This window comes from Nomascus leucogenys, chromosome 17 (assembly GCF_006542625.1).
Source record: "Nomascus leucogenys isolate Asia chromosome 17, Asia_NLE_v1, whole genome shotgun sequence".
NCBI classification, from domain to species: domain Eukaryota; kingdom Metazoa; phylum Chordata; class Mammalia; order Primates; family Hylobatidae; genus Nomascus; species Nomascus leucogenys.
In genome coordinates, this window is record NC_044397.1 from 48,695,381 (window position 1) to 48,715,271 (window position 19,891).

Here is a 19,891-nt window from a genome sequence, read left to right on the forward strand (position 1 = left end):
ACACAGTCAAACCCTATCATTCTGCCCTGTGCCCTTCCTAAATCTCATATCTTCACATTTCATGATCAATCATGCTTTCTCAACAGTCTCCCAGAGTCTCAACTAATTTCAGCATTAACTTAAAAGTCCACAGTCCAAAGTCTCATCCAAGACAAGGCAAGTCCCTTCTGCCTACGAGCCTGTAAAATCAAAAAGCAAGTTAGTTACTTCCTAGATACAATGGGGGTAAACGCACTGGGTAAATACAGCCACTTCAAATGGGAGAAATTGGCCAAAACAAAGGGGCTACAGGTCTCACGCAAGTTTGAAATCCAGCAGGACAGTCAAATCTTAAAGCTCCAAAATGATCACCTTTGACTTCATGTCTCACATCCAGGTCACACTGATGCAAGAGGTGAGCTTCCATGGCCTTGGGCACCTCTGCCCCTGTGGCTTTGCAGGGTATAGCCCCCCCATCCTGGCTGCTTTCATAGGCTGGCATCCAGTGTCTGCAGTTTTTCCAGGTGCATGGTGCAAGCTGCAGTGGATCTACCATTCTGGGGTCTGGAGGGCACTAGCCCTCTTCTTGCAGCTTCACTAGGCAGTGCCCCAGTAGGGACTTTGTGTAGGAGCTCTGACCCCACATTTCCCTCCTGGACTGCTCTAGCAGATGTTCTCCATGAGGAGGGCCACACCCCTGCATCAAACTTCTGCCTGAGCACTCTGGCTGGGGAGGCCTCACAATCATGGTGGAAGGCAAGAAGGAGTAAGTCACATCTTATGTGGATGGCAGCAGGCAAAAAAAAAAAAAAAGAGAGAACTTGTGCAGGGGAACTCCTGTTTAAAAAACCATCAGATCTCATGAGACCTATTCACTATCTGGAGGTGTTAGGATGAGTTTCAGTGATGTGTACCAGTCTCACAGGGTCTTCCCAAAAGAAAAACACCTGCAGAGACTTTTACATACACAGCACACTTAGACCTGGTACACTGCTCTGGCCACGATCACCTTTGAAAAGTTTCTAAATTATGGAAAACTGATCATCAAAACCATGCCTTTCCTTCCAGGTAACATCCCTTAGAAACATAAGCTGAACTTATGTATAATACCTATGGAGCTTCACCTTGCAAATGCCTCGGTAAATGGACAAACATGACTTCAGATGACCCCAAAATGCAATGACAAAAATGAAGGTCTTTTGACATTTCTAAATTAATATCTTTCCATGCACAATTGGAAAAGGCAGGTTTTAGAATTAAATTTAATGAAAGGCCTTCTTTCTGTTTTTCCTGGCTAAATTCTAGTAAGAGATTTCAAAGTACATTTTAAGAGGGTTCTTTTGCCTCCTCAAAAAAACCTTTTAAATGTTCAAACTATCTGTTTGACTTTGCTGGAGGACTTACAATACATACTTTAACTTTTTCCAGTCTTTTCTCAGTCTCTAGGAGACATAAATCTTACTACTATTTGAAATGTTAACATCCAGAGAATTAGCAAAACAGCATTCCAGCTGAGATCAAATTGGAAAAAAAAATTGAAGTTTTTTAGCCCAACCCCAAAATTTTATCTCAGTGAATATCTCTAGCTTAGGCAAAAAACATTACCCACATAATAATTAATTAATAATGTATTTGTTTTTATTATTTTATTATTACTCTTGACCTTCTGGAGTCCACATTTGTAAACTTGTCTACTCCCATAGACAGCTTTTTTTCTCCTGTTTTACCAAGCATTTCTTAAAATCTTGTGTCTGGCCTTTGTGGGCAGACGGTAAGCTGAGAAGCTGAGATACTAGAAAATATGGCCTGAAAATATAGATTGTACCCCATTTGCGGTAAGCTGTGCTTAGAAGTTTTGATTATACCAGAGCTACAATTTTTTTGTTCTTTCTCTGAAGTTTTAAAGCCATACAGGATTTCTTGGATTTGGCCTCATGAATGTGTTGGTTTTTAGTCACTAGTTCAGATATGTCTTCAACTTAAAATTTCAGTTTATGTTTAGAGTGTAATAGAAACTTTTGTTGTTTTGTTTGTTTAGTTTCCTCTCCGGGACTAAATAAAACCGTATACTGTGGTTTGGAAAAAAGAAAACTATTTACTCAAAAATACCAAAGATAAATGTTTAAATATTAAATAGTTTTAAATATTTTAAATACAGCTTTAAATAGTGATCACCCTATATCTCCAATAAACAAAAATGTCCCATCTCCAAAATTTCTTCTTGATGTAAATTTTAGAAAGAAAAAGTAATGTTTTCTATTTACCTGGGTAAAATCTAAATTAAAAAAATTTAAAAGCTCTACAGTCAAAAGTCCATTTATTTAAAATTGACAATCATGCTATACACACACACACACACACCCACACACATACATACACACACACACATATTATACATACATAAATTTGAGGCCTATGGTTTTTTCACATAAAATCTTTAGTCAACTGAATTTCTCTCTCCCTAAACTGGTATCTCTATGTGCCTGTTTCTTCTCTTGCTGACATGATTTTTGCCAAGGATAATGTAAAACTTTACTGGCTGTTTGGAAAACAAAATCTTCTCAAACTGTCTCATCTAGAATTAATTCTTCCATTTACTTCTATCTTTCTCATCTTCCACTTAAAACCTTGTCACTAAGGAGGACACCTAAAGGAAACTTCTAGCAGCCTGGGAGCCCTTGAAGAACACAGATAAAGCGCCACAGGCTTCTCCTTCTTTGGCAGGGTACCTGTTTTTCCTCATGAAGCCCCCGAAGTTGTGGGTAAACAGGTTTTTTTGGGGCCTGAAACTTTACTCCCTTTTACAATGAACTCCCTCTCTAGGGCTTTTAGATACAAACATGAGTAAGTTATATTTTGTGTCTACATGTACGTATATGTCTATAAATGTGTTTGTATATTATCTACATGGTACTGAATTAAAGATAAATACGTTTTCATGAATTAAAAAAAAAGCCCAAATATTTTTCAAGAATATGTGAATTGAGTAAATCTTTTGGCAAATATGACTAGTTTATTGATTTAATAAAAAAGTGTCTTCTGACTTCTCAGCAAAATATGTATATATAGAAAAATATATATATGTAGAAAGTTTATTGCTTTTATAACTTGTCCAACACAGTAATAAAAAAATGGATAATAGAAAGTTTAACTTCAGAAGAGTGTATTAATCTAATGTTTCATGAGATTTTACAAAAATAATTAAGAATAAATAAATAAAACAGATGTAAATGGGACAAAAGCTTATAAACTTACAATACTAATTGTTTTGTAATGTGTTTAAATAGTTTCTCAAATCTTTATGGAAACTATACTCGTAGATTGTTGCTAACCTACATTAAATAATGGCTATTCATTAAACATCTAGATTATCTCTAAATAAGATAAAATGCTAAGATATTAATTTTTAAATATAAGTTTAAGCTAAATATTTTTGGTCTCTTCACAGAAACAAAAGATATTTAGATCTGTTAGTAAGTATGTCCTATTCCACATTAAAAATGTTTCCATTTAAAATCCTGTTTCTAAAAATTATAAAATATGTATTTCTAAATGTTTACTACATGACTAATAGTTAAAATTGCTTACTTCTCAGGCTTTCACTATATATTCAAATAACTAAAACTTAAAATTCTGGCTAAGATATAATAACTAAAACTATTGTTAAGGAGAGAAACAATTTTACATACTGAGTGTACAAGGAAAATAAGCTGTGTTTCTTGGTGAAAAAAATTATTTTAGAAAGAGACATGAGGATGTGTTTTTTCTTAAAGAGGAGGCAATTTTGCTGGGTTTAGAGGTTAAATACATAAAATTGAAAGAATAAAACATAAAGAAAATGAGGTAAACTCAATGGATATAGAAAGTTGGAGAAAGAGAATAAAGAAAATTTTAAGGGGTTATAAAATGTTTCTAGAAATCTTAACTTGTATGGTCAAAGCTGATTGAGATTGAATACGTCTGTTTATAAGGTTTTCTTAAAATTAGCTTTAATAATAATATAATAATACAAGAATAAAATTTGATTTTCTTTTTTAAACAAGATTTTTATGAAGAAAAAAATTTATTTCAAATTTGTTGGAAGGAACCATATTAGATTTTCTTGGCCAATACCTGTGCCACTAAATTGAAGGCCAATATCTTTTAGAATATTTGGTCACCGCCCTCTCCATACATAGCTCTGCAAAAACCCAGCACTGGACAAATTCTCTCTAACTTTCTGCAGGCTTGGCCACCAATCTGTTTTAGATGAAGATTCTATTTGAAAAAAATCTGCTAATTATCTGCCTGGCTTTCAAAGAACACCTTCATGCATTTTATTGGAAAAAATGCTTTTGCCTTGGTGAGGTGTCACCTCCCATGAACATACAATTTAAAATATTTTTATAAGCTTAGAAAGAATTACTGATAAAATTGTTGCATCTATTGCAGCTTTAAAAAAAAAGCTACTGATTTACTGGCTACGATTATACTAGAAAATCATATTGCTTTAGGTTACATATTACCTGAGCAAAGATATGTATGTATAGTGGCAAATACCTTTTTATTGTGTATACATAAATATTTCCTATGAAGTAGAAATTTTTCTAAAAAATAATGAGTTGCCCACTGCCACAAATTCTCCACTCTGCACAAGACAGAAACTGATGTTTTCATGAATGTTTGTAATTTACGTGTTAATCTACCACGCCTTCTTGTAAAAATGTATTTATTTTTCTGCAACCATCATGAGAGAGACATTTCCTCTGTCTTTTCCCAGGTAGCATTCCCAAAGCTAAGCCCTGGGATTCTGTTTGAAATCATGCTAAAATAGAACAGACCTCAGAATCTTACAACATTCACTGTGCAATAAGTAAAAGGTAAATGAGAATTTTTAACTAATGGAATATAAACTTCTTTTTTTCTGAAATCTACCTCTTTTCTCTTAGAAAACATTTGTGGTTTTTTTTTAATCTTTCAAGCTCTAGTGATAAAATCCATTATACAATTAATGAAAAACTGAAGTTGAAATAACTGAACATACATATTCAAGGCAACAAACACGGGGTGAAGTAGTGCTGACTGGAACACAGATGTATTAGACTCACGTGTCAATCACTTGAGAGATTCTCCCACCCCCATTCTGCTCACTAAAGTACATGATCATCACTCTCCCAAAAGACACTGCACTTGCCCCCTGTGTGGCAGATGTGTATTTTGCTTTGCAAATTTATACACTCCCTCACTAGGGTGGGTCTTTCCTGTACTTTGGGACAGTTATTCTCCTTCACAAGCCTGAGAGAAACCAGAGGGCAAGATGCATTTGTGCCTTTTTCCCTCAATACCAGCACCTGATTGGTTGACCACCAATGTGTCTGCAGAAATGAAAGCTAGGGTTGAGAGGGAAAAAAATCTTAATGTTAAAGCAGTTAGCTTTTTAGAGGAAGGGTGTATCAGGAAACTGCTCTCAGCACGAGGGCATCCAGCTGCTCCCCTGAGAGGCTCCACCCAATACCTCAGGCTCTTCTCTGAAAGGAGATGACCCAGGGGCTAATGTTTGCTAGACACTCCAAGAGACATGGTCCTTGTGGGTATCTTGGATCATCCCCAGAAAGTTGTAATACCTGGAATCAGGAAAATACATGAGTGGCTGAGGACACATCACCCTGCAAAGGATCCAAAGACATTCTGGGAAGGGGCGCATGTCTAGAGAAGATGAGAGGAGATGCGCAGAGTGTCAGGTGATTACTCTTTGCTTTCCTGTCATGTGAAATGTTCACGAACAGGCGAATATATTAAAAAGAGCCACCTACTGCTCTCTTAAACAAAAATAAACAATTAAAATGCCACGTCTGTTTTGAAATTAAATAAAGGACTAATAGTTGATAATGTGATTTGGACAGGGATAGTTGGCACCAGGGAATGTGGGAAAGAAATTGGAAATGTAGAATTTTCTACAGTCCCTATAATAGTTAGGCTGGGAGAAGTTTTGGATTTGAGACCCTGCTTGCCAAACATTTGAAAATTGCAGACAAAACCAACAACCCTGTAGAGCATTAAAATAACTAAATAGCTGGCAATTAGGCTGAAATGGCCATGATGCTCTGGGATTCTGCCTATGGAAACCTAACTACATCGAAGGAATTTCTTGCAAATTACTAACTTGAGAAAAAAAAAAAAACCACACAAAACTTAGGCTTAACCAACCACAAGCTGCCAATAAAGCTCTTATTACATAACCAGGACATTTCCACCGGATGGGTGCAAATGCAATACATAACTGTAACCAATCAAATATTGAATCTGGTTTACTTCCTCATACCTCTTACAAAAGCCTTTTCCAAGTCTCTCCTTTGAGCCCCCAAACAAACCACAGTTGGGTGTTCTCTGATTCATAAATTGCTGTTTGTGCAAATAAACTGTATTAATCGGTTCTGGCATTACTATAAATGCCTCAGACTGGGTAATTTATAAGGAAGAGGATTAACTGGCTCATGGTTCCACAGGCTGTACAGAAAGCGTAACACCAGCATCTGTTTCTGGGGGGGCCCCACCCAGGAAGCTTAAAATCCTGGTGGAAGGTGAAGCAGGAACTTGAAAAGAAGGCAAGGGGGTTGCTATACACTTTTAAATAAGAACTTCAGGGAACTCACTCACTACCGAGAGGTCAATACCAAGAGGAATGGTGCTAAACTATTCATGAGAAATTCGCGCCCATAATCCAGTCACCTTCCTCCAGGCCCCACCTCCAACATGGGGTATTACATTTAAATAGGAGAGTTGGGCTGGAAAACACTTCGAAACTATATCCTAAAGATGCCTCAATTTAGGCTACGACAGTGGCTCATGCATGTAATCCCGGCGCTTTAGGAGGCCCGAGGGGGGCGGATCACCTGAGCTCAGGAGTTCGAGACCAGCATGAGCAACATGGCAAAAACCCGTCTCTACAAAACAAACAAACAAAAAACAAAACCACAAAACCAGGCGAGGTGACGGCGCATGTCTCTCTAGTCCTAGCAACTTGGGGGGCTGGGGTGGGAGAATCATCTGAGCCCAGGAGATAGAGGCTGCAGTGAGCCGAAATCTTGCCACTGCACTTTAGCCTGGGTACAGAGTGAGACACTGTCTCCAAAATAAATAAAATAAGCCACAATTTTTAAAAGGAGAAAGGAGGGACTGGGGGCCCCAAGGCCCACTGCTTCTTCCACGGAGGAACTCCAGACCCTGAATGAGGATTCTCGTCTTACGACCTTCCCATCGTCCCCGCACAATCTGGAGGAGACTCGGAATTGCGACACAGAGCTGCCCAAAAAGGCTCTGGGCTGGAGAGAAATTCGGGTTTATGGACAAAACAAGACGCTCGGGTTTTGGTTGCTGGCTCAGCTCCTAATCTGCGACGGAGGGAAGTGAGGACTCAACTGTGCCCGCGGGGACTCGGAGCTGCAGACTCCAGAGCCGACCGCGAGGCCAAGATCCCACCGCAGCCAGTTCCGGCAGGATTCAAACAGCCTCTTCCTCCTTCTCGGGACACCCACTCCGCGCACTCACCATTTCCCAGCCTCCGGATGTTCCGCCTTCCTCCCTGTGGATCTCCCAGTACCTGCAGGTCACAGGATAACAGGGGCTATGGTAGAGTCACCGAGAGCTACTGGAGCGGAAGAGATGGAAGAGTACAGACGGGTACTGGACTCAGAGCCTAGGAGTTAGGAGACAAAGGCCTTGCCATATTGAAAAGCCCGCCTCTTCCTCTCTAGCTGCGCACCTAATTGGGCAGTTTTCACGCTGGCACCACTGATTGGCTGGGGTTCTCCGCCCCAGCCACACATTCAGACCCTGATCGACAGGAGATGTAATGAGACACTGGGCTGAACGAGGAAAGAGTGACAGGTTTTGCCTGCAGCATATTCAGGCAGAGATTTCTCCTTGTGTTGGGGGCCTGGCCCTGCCTGAGGGACATTTGTATTTAACGTTGCATATAAGATTATATCACTTTCTGATTATATTTATGTGTGTGTATATCAATTTCTGAATTATAGTTATGTGTATGCTGCAGGCCCTGTCTCAGCATCCTGTCTTTCCCTTTAGCTGCAGGACATCAGAGTCCTCCAGGAGATGCAGCTGCACTAGCTGGCTGCAGACAATTATCACCTTCAGTCTGTGAAGCAATTTTGGGTCTGCTTCCAATTAATGGAGTGTCTCAGTGAGACTGAGTGCTGAGGGCCTAGCAGATTGGTTAGAGATGCCACTCACCCAGACCTCCCAAAACACCCTGTTTCTTTCCCACCAAAGCTGAGCCTGCCTGAGGACCTAAACAAGCATAGAGAACCAAGAAGGGACCCTAGTCAGGAATAGTGCTGGGCTGTGGGGTAAAGTCAGCTAGGTCAGGGCCTCCAGGTGTGGGAAGGAGCCGGCCTCTTCTCTAGGGCCCCGGGCAAGTCACTGCCCTCTTCGGGCCTCTGTTTTCTTATCCAAAAAATGTAGGGTTGATGAGCCTGAGAGGGGCTAATGATGAGCTTCAAAGGAGAAAAGAACTTTGAGAGTGCTTGTCCCTGGCTCTTCCTGAGATGATGAGAACAATGGTGACAGCTAAATATAACTGAGTCCTCACAAGGCCCAGTGAGGTAGGTGGTTCCCATCACACTTTCAAGTTCTCAACTTGAAACTGTGTTTCTCAAACAGTCTCAGGGAGGCCTGGCTGCATGCCCAAGGTTCCACACACAGTGAGTGTTGGAGCAGGGAGTGAATCTAGAATCAGAGCTTACTGGAGATGACAGGAGCATTGGACCAGCTTACTCACACCAGTTATCCAGGATACCAGGTCAGTGTAACTGGGCATAACTGGGTGAAGGGAGCATAGTATCACTGACCTTTTCTTTGACTCTGGCAAGTGAAGACATCCATGTTGGCCACCCTGGAGACGAAACCACAGAGAGGCCAGATGAGGCTAAAGCAGCAAAAAGGCAGTGTCCCTGTGATGGGGAAGAGCTCCAGGGAGTCAGAGGGAAGAGGTCCTCCCTCCCAGCCGGAGGCCTCCACATAGAAAGAGCAAGGGGCCTTTCTCCCCTAGCCCTTCCCTCCTGTGGCAACAGTCCCTGAAATGCCTCTATAAGACAAATCTGAGTAAAGGCCTGGAAGAGCTGGATTTGGGAAATGGTGGGGGCAGGGACCACATAACATTGTGACTTGTTAAAAATCTCACCACAGAGTTAACATGGGAACATGGGGGTGCTTCATGTTTTTGGAGGCCAGCTAGGAGGAGGGGAGAGCGTTGGGGAGAGGCAGCTGAGTGTCTGGCCTTTTCAAGTGGAAGATGTGGACAGGAGCGTCCAGGAGACAGGGGATTATGAGACTTCAGGGGACAGGCCTTGAATGGACACCCAAAAGTGAGTACTCATCCCCATCACCACCCGATGGCACAGGGTGTTGCCTCCATCCTGGGCACATTTTCCAGTTATCTGGTGATGGGAGACCCTGCCAGAAAGGATTATATGGATGGGAGTGAGCCTGGGATGGGCAGGGCTAGAACCAGGATCCTAAGGCTTGGGAAAAGAGAATCCAGGATTACATCCTTAGATCTCAGCACTTGGCAAACCTCCTCTCATGAGAGCCTCATGGCTGCCTCTGTGAGTGAGGCATCAGGCCCCTCTTCCCTATGAATGTTGCAGATTCCACATCAGCCATCAGTCCCTGTTCCCAGAGTGGTGAAGCTGCAGAGCTGCCTGCTGGCAAAGCCCAGTGAGGTTTTGCCTGAGCTGGACTCAGGCTCTCCCTCAGGTAGTTCCAATGGAAGGAGAGTAAACTTAGACCTCTCCAAGGGCAGGCAGCTCATATGAAGCTAAGCACTTTTTTAATGGGAGCCTCCAGTTTTTCTGTCATCAGAGAGAGTTGGGGCGGGAGGTCCCTGAGCCTCAGCTCCCATTGTTCCATTCTTTGAACCCCAGAACCTGATGCAGACCCAACTCCTGCTTTGTGCACATCCCCTGACCCTGGTGGCCCTGGCAGTAATGCAGTATGAAGGGAGTCGGGAGGGGACCTAGTCTAAGGGTCTAAGGGGCCTTTCTGATGAACACTGGCTGTCTGACTTCCAGGGAAATGTGAATAACACCAAAAAAAAAAAAAAAAAGGAAGGTGAGCAGCTGGGGCAACACTGGGGGACAGTGGAGAGGTGAAAGTCAGAGATGCCCCTGGGAGAATACTCTGTGTATCTAACTTATTTATTTATTTTGATATAGAGCCTTGCTGTGTTGCCCAGACTGGAGTACAGTGGCATGATCTCTGCCCACTGCAACCTTCACCTCACGAGTTCAAGCGATTCTCCTGCCTCAGCCTCATGAGTAGCTGGGATTACAGGTGCATACCACCACATCCGGCTAATTTTTTATATTTTTGATAGAGATGGGTTTTCACCATGTTAGCCAGGCTGGTCTTGAACTCCTGACCTCAAGTGATCCACCCGCCTTGGCCTCCCAAAGCGCTGGGATTACAGGCATAAGCCACTGCACCCAGCTTAACCTTTTCAATAAATCTAAGATGCAGAGGATGGAGCCTCTGCAATCTCAGATTTAGATTCCATCCTCTGCATCTTAGATTTATTGAAAAGGTTTGATACACAGAGAAAGAGACCCATCACAATGGAGGGTGTGAGTAGGGGACTGAAATAAAAAACCAGTTCCTGGAGGAGGGGCTGTTTGTATCCAACTCTGAAAATAGGTTGGGGCTGCATGGCATTAGAGAACAGGAAGAGGCCCTTAAAAGCCCCAGAAACCAGTCCCTGTTACCTCTCTTCCCCACAAGTTCCCTTCAACATTTTTCACTCATACCCTGTTAGTAGGAAGTTTACTCTCCTTCCATTGGCACCACCTGAGGGAGAATCTGAGTCCAGCTCAGGCCAAACCTCACTGGGCTTTGCAAGCAGGCAGCTCTGCAGCTTCACTACTTAGGGAACAGGGACTGGCGGCTGATGTGGAGTCTTCAGCATTCATAGGGAAGATTCATAGATTCATAGGCCTGACGCCTCAGTTCACAGAGGCAGCCATGAGGCTCTCATGAGAGGAGGTTTGCCAATGCTGAGATCTAAGGATGTAATCCTGGATTCTCTTTTCCCAAGCCTCAGGATCCTGGTTCCAGCCCTGCCCATCCCAGGCTCACTCCCATCCATATAATCCTTTCTGGCAGGGTCTCCCATCACCAGATAACTGGAAAATGTGCCCAGGATGGAGACAACACCCTGTGCCGTTGGGTGGTGATGGGGATGAGTACTCACTTTTGGGTGTCCATTCAAGGCCTGTCCCCTGAAATCTCATAATCCCTGTCTCCTGGAACCTCCTATCCACATCTTCACTTGTCCTTCCCTTTAGCTGCAGGAGATCAAAGTCCTCCAGGAGATGCAGCTGCTTCAGCTGGCTGTAGACAATTATCACCTTCAGCCTGTGGAGCAATTTTGGGTCTGCCTCCAGTTAATGGAGTGGCTCAGTAAGACTGAGAGGTGAGGGTCTAGCAGATTGTCAGAGGGCATGCAGAATATTTATTTTGGGCCAGCTGCCAAGAGCCTGTGGCCATGGCTCCCTGGTCAGTGTCAGGCCCTGCTGCATGATGACCCCTGGGACCCAGCACTCCAGCTGGGCAGGCACTGGGAAGGAGGCCAGGGATGTGGATTCTACTAGCCTCACATCTGCCTCTGTACTGTAGTTACAACCTGCCTGCCAGCTGGATCTCTTATCCCAGTAGTCCAGCAACACCACCCTCCTGGCCATGGAGAACATGCCATGATAAATCTTAGGGAACACTGAGTGCCTGGACCAGTAGGAGCAAAGTACCTTAGAGCTCAGTGACATTTGGGCTAGGCATGGGATCCGGGTGTCAGATTGCTACACTGGGCTCCCAGCTCCACCACTGACCAGCCCTGTGACTGGGGCAGAGGACTCACTGCTATGGTACTTGAGGCCCCATTGTCATAAATATAACGCACACTGCCAATTCCTTTTTCTCATTTATCTGTTTATTTATAATCACCATGTACTACTGATCTCTGTTGGTATTTTTATTCAAAATTAATAAGCATGTGATACATTTTTTATCATTCTTCCTCATGATTTCTTTACTATATGATTCCTCTCATGTGTGGTACTTAAGAGTAAATCTATAGAAACACAAAGTAGGAGAATGCTTCCCAGGGGCTAGAGGGAGAATAACAAGGAGCTGTTGTTTAATGGGTACAGTTTCAGTTTCAAAAAATGGAAAATGCCTTTTATTCATGGAAATTATGGTAGCAAATTAATGAGTGTCCTTAATTCATCTCAACTGAAACCTTTAAAATAGTTAAAATAGTTTTATGTGTAATTTAACATAATGTATAAAATTCTTTTAAATTTTTATATATATTTTTTTAAGAGACAGTCTTGCTCTGTTACCCAGACTGGAGTGCAGGATTGCAATCATCACTTCCTGCAGCCTTGAACTCATGGGCTTAACTGATTTTTCTGCGTCAGCCATCTGAGTAGCTGGAATGACAGGCATATGCCACCATGCCTGGCTAATTTTTAATTTTTTTGTAGAGAGAGGGTCTCACTATATTGTCCACACTGGTCTAAAATTCTCAGCCACAAGTGATCCTCCTACCTTAGCCTCCTAAAATATTATAGGCTAAGCATGTTGGCTCATGCCTGTAATCTCAGTGTTTACATATCGCAACAGCACTGATGAATATTACAAATGTGAGGTACAAAAGAAAGTAGATGTAAAAATACACATACTATATAATGCCATTTATGTAAAATCCAAAAAGAATATAAAATTGAGGTTTTGGCTTTCAGTAATGGTGGAGTAGCTTGTTGAACAATACTCTTACAAATAACAATGGTAAAATCTGGATACAATGTCATATATTGTTATATAGAAACACACATCTATATATCATACATAGGATATATGTACGGATAAGAACTGAATGAGAATTTTAGCTGTGCCCACTGAAAGGGAGAAGGGTATCTGAATTTGAATCCAGCCAAATTAACTCCCTCTTCGAAAAATAACAACACTCTTCAAAGGAATACAACAGAATCCAGAGTCTCTGTATTATTTATAGTTTTCAAAACACAATTTTAAAATTTGAGACATGAGAAGAAACACAAAAATGTAATTCATGCACAAGACAAAACATAGGCATTAGAAGCTATCCCCAAAACGTCCAAGATGTTGTTATCAGCAGTCAAGTATTTGAGAGCAGCCACTAAAACTATACTCATGGGGTGAAGAAAAAACATTCTCATAATGAATGAATACATGTGGAATCTCAGCAGAGAAATGCACATTATTAAAAAGAACCAAATAGAAAGATAATGAAATTTTAAAATAGTACTTTTAGGTTGATTCATAGATTAGAAAAAGACAGAACAATAGAAATTATTCAATCTGAAAAAAAAGAGTAAAAAATGTTTGAAGAAAATGAACAGAGTCTTACCAATAAATGTGGTACAAAAGTTAAAAACTCATAGCTGAAAACTATTGGTCAAAACCCCCAATTTTTTTTTTTTTTTTTTTTTTTTTTGAGATGGAGTCTCACTCTGTCACCCAGGCTGGAGTGCAGTGGTGTGATCTCAGCTCACTGCAAGCTCTGCCTCCCAGGTTGACACCATTCTCCTGCCTAGTATCCTGAGTAGCTGGGACTACAGGTGCTCGCCACCACACCCGGCTAATTTTTCGTATTTTTAGTTAAGATGAGGTTTCACCGTGTTAGGCAGGATGGTCTCGATCTCCTGACCTCGTGATTCGCCCACCTTGGCCTCCCAAAGTGCTGAGATTACAGGCCAGAACCCCCAATTTTTATATCCAAGCAAAGTCAACAAATCCCAAAAAGAAAATCCAAGTAAAACCATACCAAGGCCATAGGCCATATTGTGATTTAAGAAACTGGCAGGACAGGGCTTTCAATTGACTTTCTATGATTTCTAATTTTTACTATTTATAATGATGGAAAATAGGTTATCCTTGAGAGTTTTTATCTTGGAGAAAGTCTCACATATCAGGCATAGATGACTAAGGGTTATTAAAGGCAGATGACTTTCTAGCCTTGTTTTAGAGTTTTAATTTCTTACTTTGGAAATCAATTTGTTTCTTACAAATCTTGTAGTAAAAGTGATTCTCCAGAAAGATGTGCCCAGGATATTCTCTCCTGCTGCATCCTCCCTGCACAGAATTAAATCTGTGTGTACTTCAATTTCGGAAATATACAGTAAGAATTACTTACAGTTAATCTGAAAAACTAAAAGAAAAACATGGGATGAATTAAGATATATAAGAATTAAGATATTACTGTGATGTTCCTTCAGCAAATTAGTAAAAGTGGTTCCAGAGTGATATTTAAAAATGATTATTAAAAGAGTTTCTAAGTGAGCCCTATTCAGGGCAAAAAGACATTGTACATTACCTCAGTACACAAACATTCCTAATGTTTTGGGAAGGACCAAGGGTCCTGTTTTGTCCTATTGGCCCGTGTTAACACTAAGACACCTGATTCCTGGGAACCAACCTGTGTGGGAGTCACAAAAGTGGTGGATGTGGCTCCCAAAATGGCTTAGAGGGGTCCCTTCTCTGTGCGGCTGAGTTTCCTGACTGTGTGAAGGAGTCAGGCCTTTCCCCTGTGACGTTTTCTTCTCTTTATTACAGTGGCAGGAAAATCCCTGCGAGAGGCCTGACCCAGGTGTGTAGACTCAGCCAGCCCGGAAATCCAATGGGGTGTTCTTGGGGTGCAGAGGAGGATTTGTGACAGTCCAGAGACAGAAAAAGGAAAAGGTGGCTTTGAAAAGGCAAGTGCAAAGATACCAGAGATGGGGTATTGTCATTTTAGGCAGAGAATTGACGGTTTCACTTACCAGGGATCTCCCATCATGGGCTCCCAAAAGGCCTAACAACTGCTAGGCCCAGGGGCCATTAGCTCCACCTTTACGGAGAAGCTGCACTATGCATGTCAGAAGCGGCGTAGGCAGGGATGAGGGAAAGGACGGGATGAGGGAAGGAAAGGTATGCGCTGAGCTGAGCTGCGAGAGGGTAAACCTAACTACGTAACCCTGAGCAGGCTGTGAGAGGCTCCTTGCCCCTTGCAGATTTGTGAAAAATCAAACTTCCGCACAAGAAGCCGGCATTTCAGGTAGGGGCGATGATGTCACAATCACAGGTTGAGATCTGCTGCCCAGGCCACGCTTGCTCCCCGCAGGCAGGCGAGGTTTCGGAACACCCAGGACCTCCTCCGCATGGGGGAACCGCTCTAGACGCGCAGAGGGGCGGAGTTGAAACGGGTGCCATCACCGTACATCCAGAGAGCTGTACTCTCTTAACCGCTCCTAGCCCCTTAGTGGCAAAGCGACAGTATTATTTCGCAGGGCTGGGGGCGGTGCGAAGCCCTGGGGACGCGGCGGTGCGCGCCTCGCTCACCATGCTGGGAGTGGTAGTCTCTTTTTTTTTTTTTCGCGACGGAGTCTAGCTCTGTCGCTCAGGCTGGAGTGCAGTGGCGCGATCTCGGCTCACTGCAAGCTCCGCCTCCCGGGTTCTCGCCATTCTCCTGCCTCAGCCTCCCTAGTAGCTGGGACTACAGGCGCCCGCCACCACGCCAGGCTAATTTTTTTGTATTTTTAGTAGAGACGGGGTTTCACCGTGTTAGCCACGATGGTCTCGATTTCCTAACCTCATGATCCGCCTGCCTCGGCCTCCCAAAGTGCTGGGATTACAGGCGTGAGCCACCGCGCCTGGCCTGGGAGTGGTAGTCTCTTAACCGCTCCCAGGCCCTTGTTTGCAGGACTGCCGGACTACAATCCCAGCATGCTCCGGGCTCGGGGTTGGGGCACAGCCATTGGAAAGAGAGGCAGGGCGCTGCGCACCTCGCGGGGCCTATGGGGCATTGTAGTCTCTCAACGACTCCCGGCTCTTTGGTCGCCTGGCTGCAGGACTACAATTCCAGCAGGCACCGGGCTCAGTGGGAGGGGCAGGGTGGTGTGGACCTGGCAAAGCAGTGCTGCCCGCTCAACCCCTGCTGCCTCCTCTCCATGGGGAGTGAGTTTGGAGAGGGATATGAGGGATAAATCTGAGCTGGACAGTGAGAAAGGTGTGACTCTTCGAAGTACACCTCGCTTTTGCCCAAATCTGGCAGGTCCCACCTCCGGCTGAGTAGCTCGGTTTCCTCTCTTTATCCTTACCCTCTGGTCTTTCCATGACATCGCGCCGCCTCCAGCCCAGGGAGCCGCCTGCTTTCCTAAAGTACTACAGAAACTGGCCTGATGTCCGTCTGAGACATTGTACATTGTGCCACTGGCCTCTGCTTATTCCAGGCAGAGCGCCAGTTCAGCAGCATTTGGGAGAAATTTGCTGCCTGGGCCGCCCGTATACAACTTCAGCTTTGCGGTGGGTAACATGGGCTGTGGTTTGGTGAAAATGTCAACCTCACTGACCCCTTTTTCGTGGAAGTGGAAGTTGAGACACGAGGGACAGTAATTACTGGCTTACTGGGATCTGCTAAAAGCAGAGGAGAAAGCCCCAGTATTTCCAGGCATGTGTCTGGTGGGCCATTTTCACCTACCCATTTATGGATTTAGGCCTCCAAAAATCAACCTAAAGATGATGATTGTTTTGATATTTTACACGTGTAACCATGGGCCTCATCTCACCTGAGACCTGACTGGCCAGTGTCTCAAAGACATGGATGGTGACCAGCTCTCTCCAGAACAGATGGCGCTCCAGCTTTGTGGGAGCAACTTTCAAGGTGTGGATCACTTGGAGGTCATTTGAAACCTGTGAAGTTTAACATCTCTGCTTTGGATGGAAAGCTCATCACCTACAGCAGTCAGGGATGTAACTAAACTTGCTGGGACTGATGTGTTGAAATTTTTTGTCTAGATAGTGGAAACATCCAGGAGCACTTCTGCTTCCATGTAGCCTCTTAATAATTGATGTCCCTAAAATCCTATGTCCTCAGAAACAGTTACTTTCAGCCGAGGGCAGTGGCTCAGGCCTGTAATCCCAGCACTTCGGGAGGCCAAGGTGGGTGGATCACCTGAGGCTGGGAGTTCGATACCAGCTTGGCCAACATGGTGAAATCCTGTCTCTACTATAAATACAAAAATGAGCAATCTCAGCTCACTGCAACTTCTGTCTCCCAGGTTCAAGTGGTTCTCCTGCCTCAGCCTCCCAAGTAGCTGGGACTACAGGTATGCACCACCATGCCCAGCTAATTTTTTTGTATTTTTAGTAGAGACGGGGTTTCACCATGTTGTCCAGGCTGTCTTGAACTCCTGACCTCAATGATCCACCATCCTCAGCCTCCCAAAGTGCTGAGTTACAGGTGTGTGCTCCCGTGCCTGGTGTGACATATTTCTAAGTTCAGCACCCAAGTGCTGTGACTCTCCTGACTGGGCCCTCCCCACGAGGAGGACTGGATCCGAGGAGAATCGTGACATATCCCTGGGCCCAGTCCTTAGGCCACATGACCCTCCTTTTTTACCTGGGCCCAGCCCACAAAAGTAATTGTGACATATCAGTGGGCCCTGCATCCAAGAAATATTATTCTTCTGCCTAGGCCCTGCCAACAGAAATATCCCTGCTTTTTTCATATTCCTGCTTCAGCACCAAGTGATGTAACATGTTTCCTGGTTCACACCCACAGGTGTGATTTTGACGTATACCTTTTCCTAGCACCTGAGTGATTTGCCTCTTTCGCCTGCGTTAATACCACAAGTAGAATTGTGACATATACCTGGCACAGGCACCTAGGTGATGTAACTCTTGCCTTGGTGCTGTCCTCAGAGGGGATTGTAATATATCACTGGGCCCAGCACCTGGTGATGTGGCTCATGTCATTTTCCCTGGGCCCTGCGCCAGTGGGGATTGTAAATATCCCTGGGCCCTGTATCCATATGATGTGACCTGGGCCCTACCCACAGAGGCATTGTGACATCTCTGGGCCCATCCCTTAGGTGGTGTAATTCTCCTTTTGTGCCCAGGTGCTGCCTTCAGGAGGGATTGTGACATATGCCTGGACCGAACACCTGGATGATGTGACACTCCTGCATGAGCCCTGCCCTAAGGGGATATTTTTACATGTTGGTGAACTCAGCATCTAGGTGATGTGACTCTACTCTTCTGCCTGGGCCCTGCCCACCGAGGGCATTGGAACATTTCACTTGGCTCAGCACCAAGAAGATGTTACTCTCCTACCTGGACCTCTCCCACAGGGGACACTTAGATGATGTGATTTTTCTTCCTGGTTCCTGCCCATACTTCAAATTGTGATGTATATCTGGGCCCAAAACACAGGTAAGGTAATAACTCTCATAGCTGGACCAAGACAATAGAGAGATTTTGACTTTTGTAGCTAGGCTTAGAACAATGGGTACGTATTCCTGGGCCAGCTCCCAGGTGATCTGACCCTCCTACCTGGTTAGTGCTCACAGGTGTGATTGTTACCTGTGTTTGGACTCAGTTCATTGTGAGCATTGTGATGACTTATACCTGGACCTAGCCACAAAAAATATGTTGACTCTTATACCTCAAAATAGAAAACTCAACCCACAAGAAGTGTTGACTCTTACACCTTTTGCTGGAAAATGTCCAGGATTGTGAATTTCTGCTATTGAGTGGGTCCAGGTATGAGTTTCATTGCTGTGCCTGAGCTGAGTTCAAAATGAGTCACTATCTCACCTGTGGCTGCATCTACATTTGACAGTCACAATTCCAAGTCTGGATTGCATTTGTGTGTGAGACTTAGGATCTCACCAGTAAGCACTATGTGTGAGGGTGACAATTCTGTCAGCTGGATGTGCATATGAAAGTCACAATGTCACCTTTATTCTTGGTCCTGTTATGACATTGTATCACTTGAGGGCTTTATCCAGACCCAGGACCTTGCCTGTTGCCCTAAGCCTAGATATCAGAGTCAAAATCTGTTCTCTTACCTGGATCCAGGTATGAGAGTCAACATCTCACCAGTGAGCTGAATTGTATGTCACAATTTCACCTGTGGGCAGGAACCAGACATGAGAGTCATATCACCTGGGTGCTGGGTAAGTGATACGTCACAATTCTCCTCTTTGGGCAGGGTCCAGGCAACAGAGGAGAGACACATCACCTATATGATTGGCCCAGTGATGGGTGAAGATCCTCTCTGAGAGCGGGGCCCGTTCAGGAGAGTCATATCACCTAGCTGCTTGGCCAAGCAATATATCAAAATGCCCCCTTTGCACAGGGCCAATACAGGACAGTTACATCACCAGGGAACTGTGTCTAGCTATATGTCATGATTCCTTTTGTGGAAAGTGTCCAGGCAGAAAAGCAGAGTCACATCACGTAGCCAATGGGCCCAGAGAGATGCCACAATGCCATCTGTAGGCTGGGCCGTGGGAGAAGAATGACATCACCCAGTTCTGGGCCCAGCAATATGTTGTGATCCCAACTGGAAAAAAGTTCCAGACAAGAGAGGAGAATCACATCATCATGATAAGCCAAGAGATATTTCACAATCCCCCACTGTGCACATGTCCCAGGCAGAAGACCTGAATTACCTTTTTACTTAGGCCAATAATGTCACAATGCTTCTTCAGGGCAGGGCACAAACAAGATAGGACAGTCACATCATTAAGTGCTAAACTTAATGCTAGATATGTCATAACCTTACTTGTGGGCAGGGTCCAGGAAGGAGAAGATTTATGTCATCTAGGTGCTCAGTAAAGAGATGTATTACAATTCCTTTGAGGGAAGTGGCCAGGCAAAATAGTCGCATCATCTAGGTGCTTGGCCCAGGTATAAGTCACAAGGTATCTGTGTGTTGAGCCCAGAAGGACTATCAAATTACGAAGGTTCTAGGTAGAAGTGCATGTCACAATGACACCTGCAGGAAGGCCCAGGAATGAGACTCCCAATTCAACACATTTTCCCACTGCAGGTGTAAGAG

The 19,891-nt window shown here is 44.0% G+C and overlaps 1 protein-coding gene across 1 annotated transcript in view; it reads right to left on the reverse strand.

Moving 5' to 3' along the window:
* ZNF727 (zinc finger protein 727) overlaps window positions 1–7,687 on the reverse strand; it is a 35,391-nt gene extending 27,704 nt beyond the window's left edge. Inside the window, exon 1 of the mRNA XM_030797562.1 lies at window positions 7,507–7,687. Coding sequence (XP_030653422.1) covers window positions 7,507–7,509 — 3 coding nt within the window. The 5' untranslated portion in view covers window positions 7,510–7,687. The remainder of the gene's footprint in view (window positions 1–7,506) is intronic.
* Window positions 7,688–19,891: the final 12,204 nt, after the last annotated feature.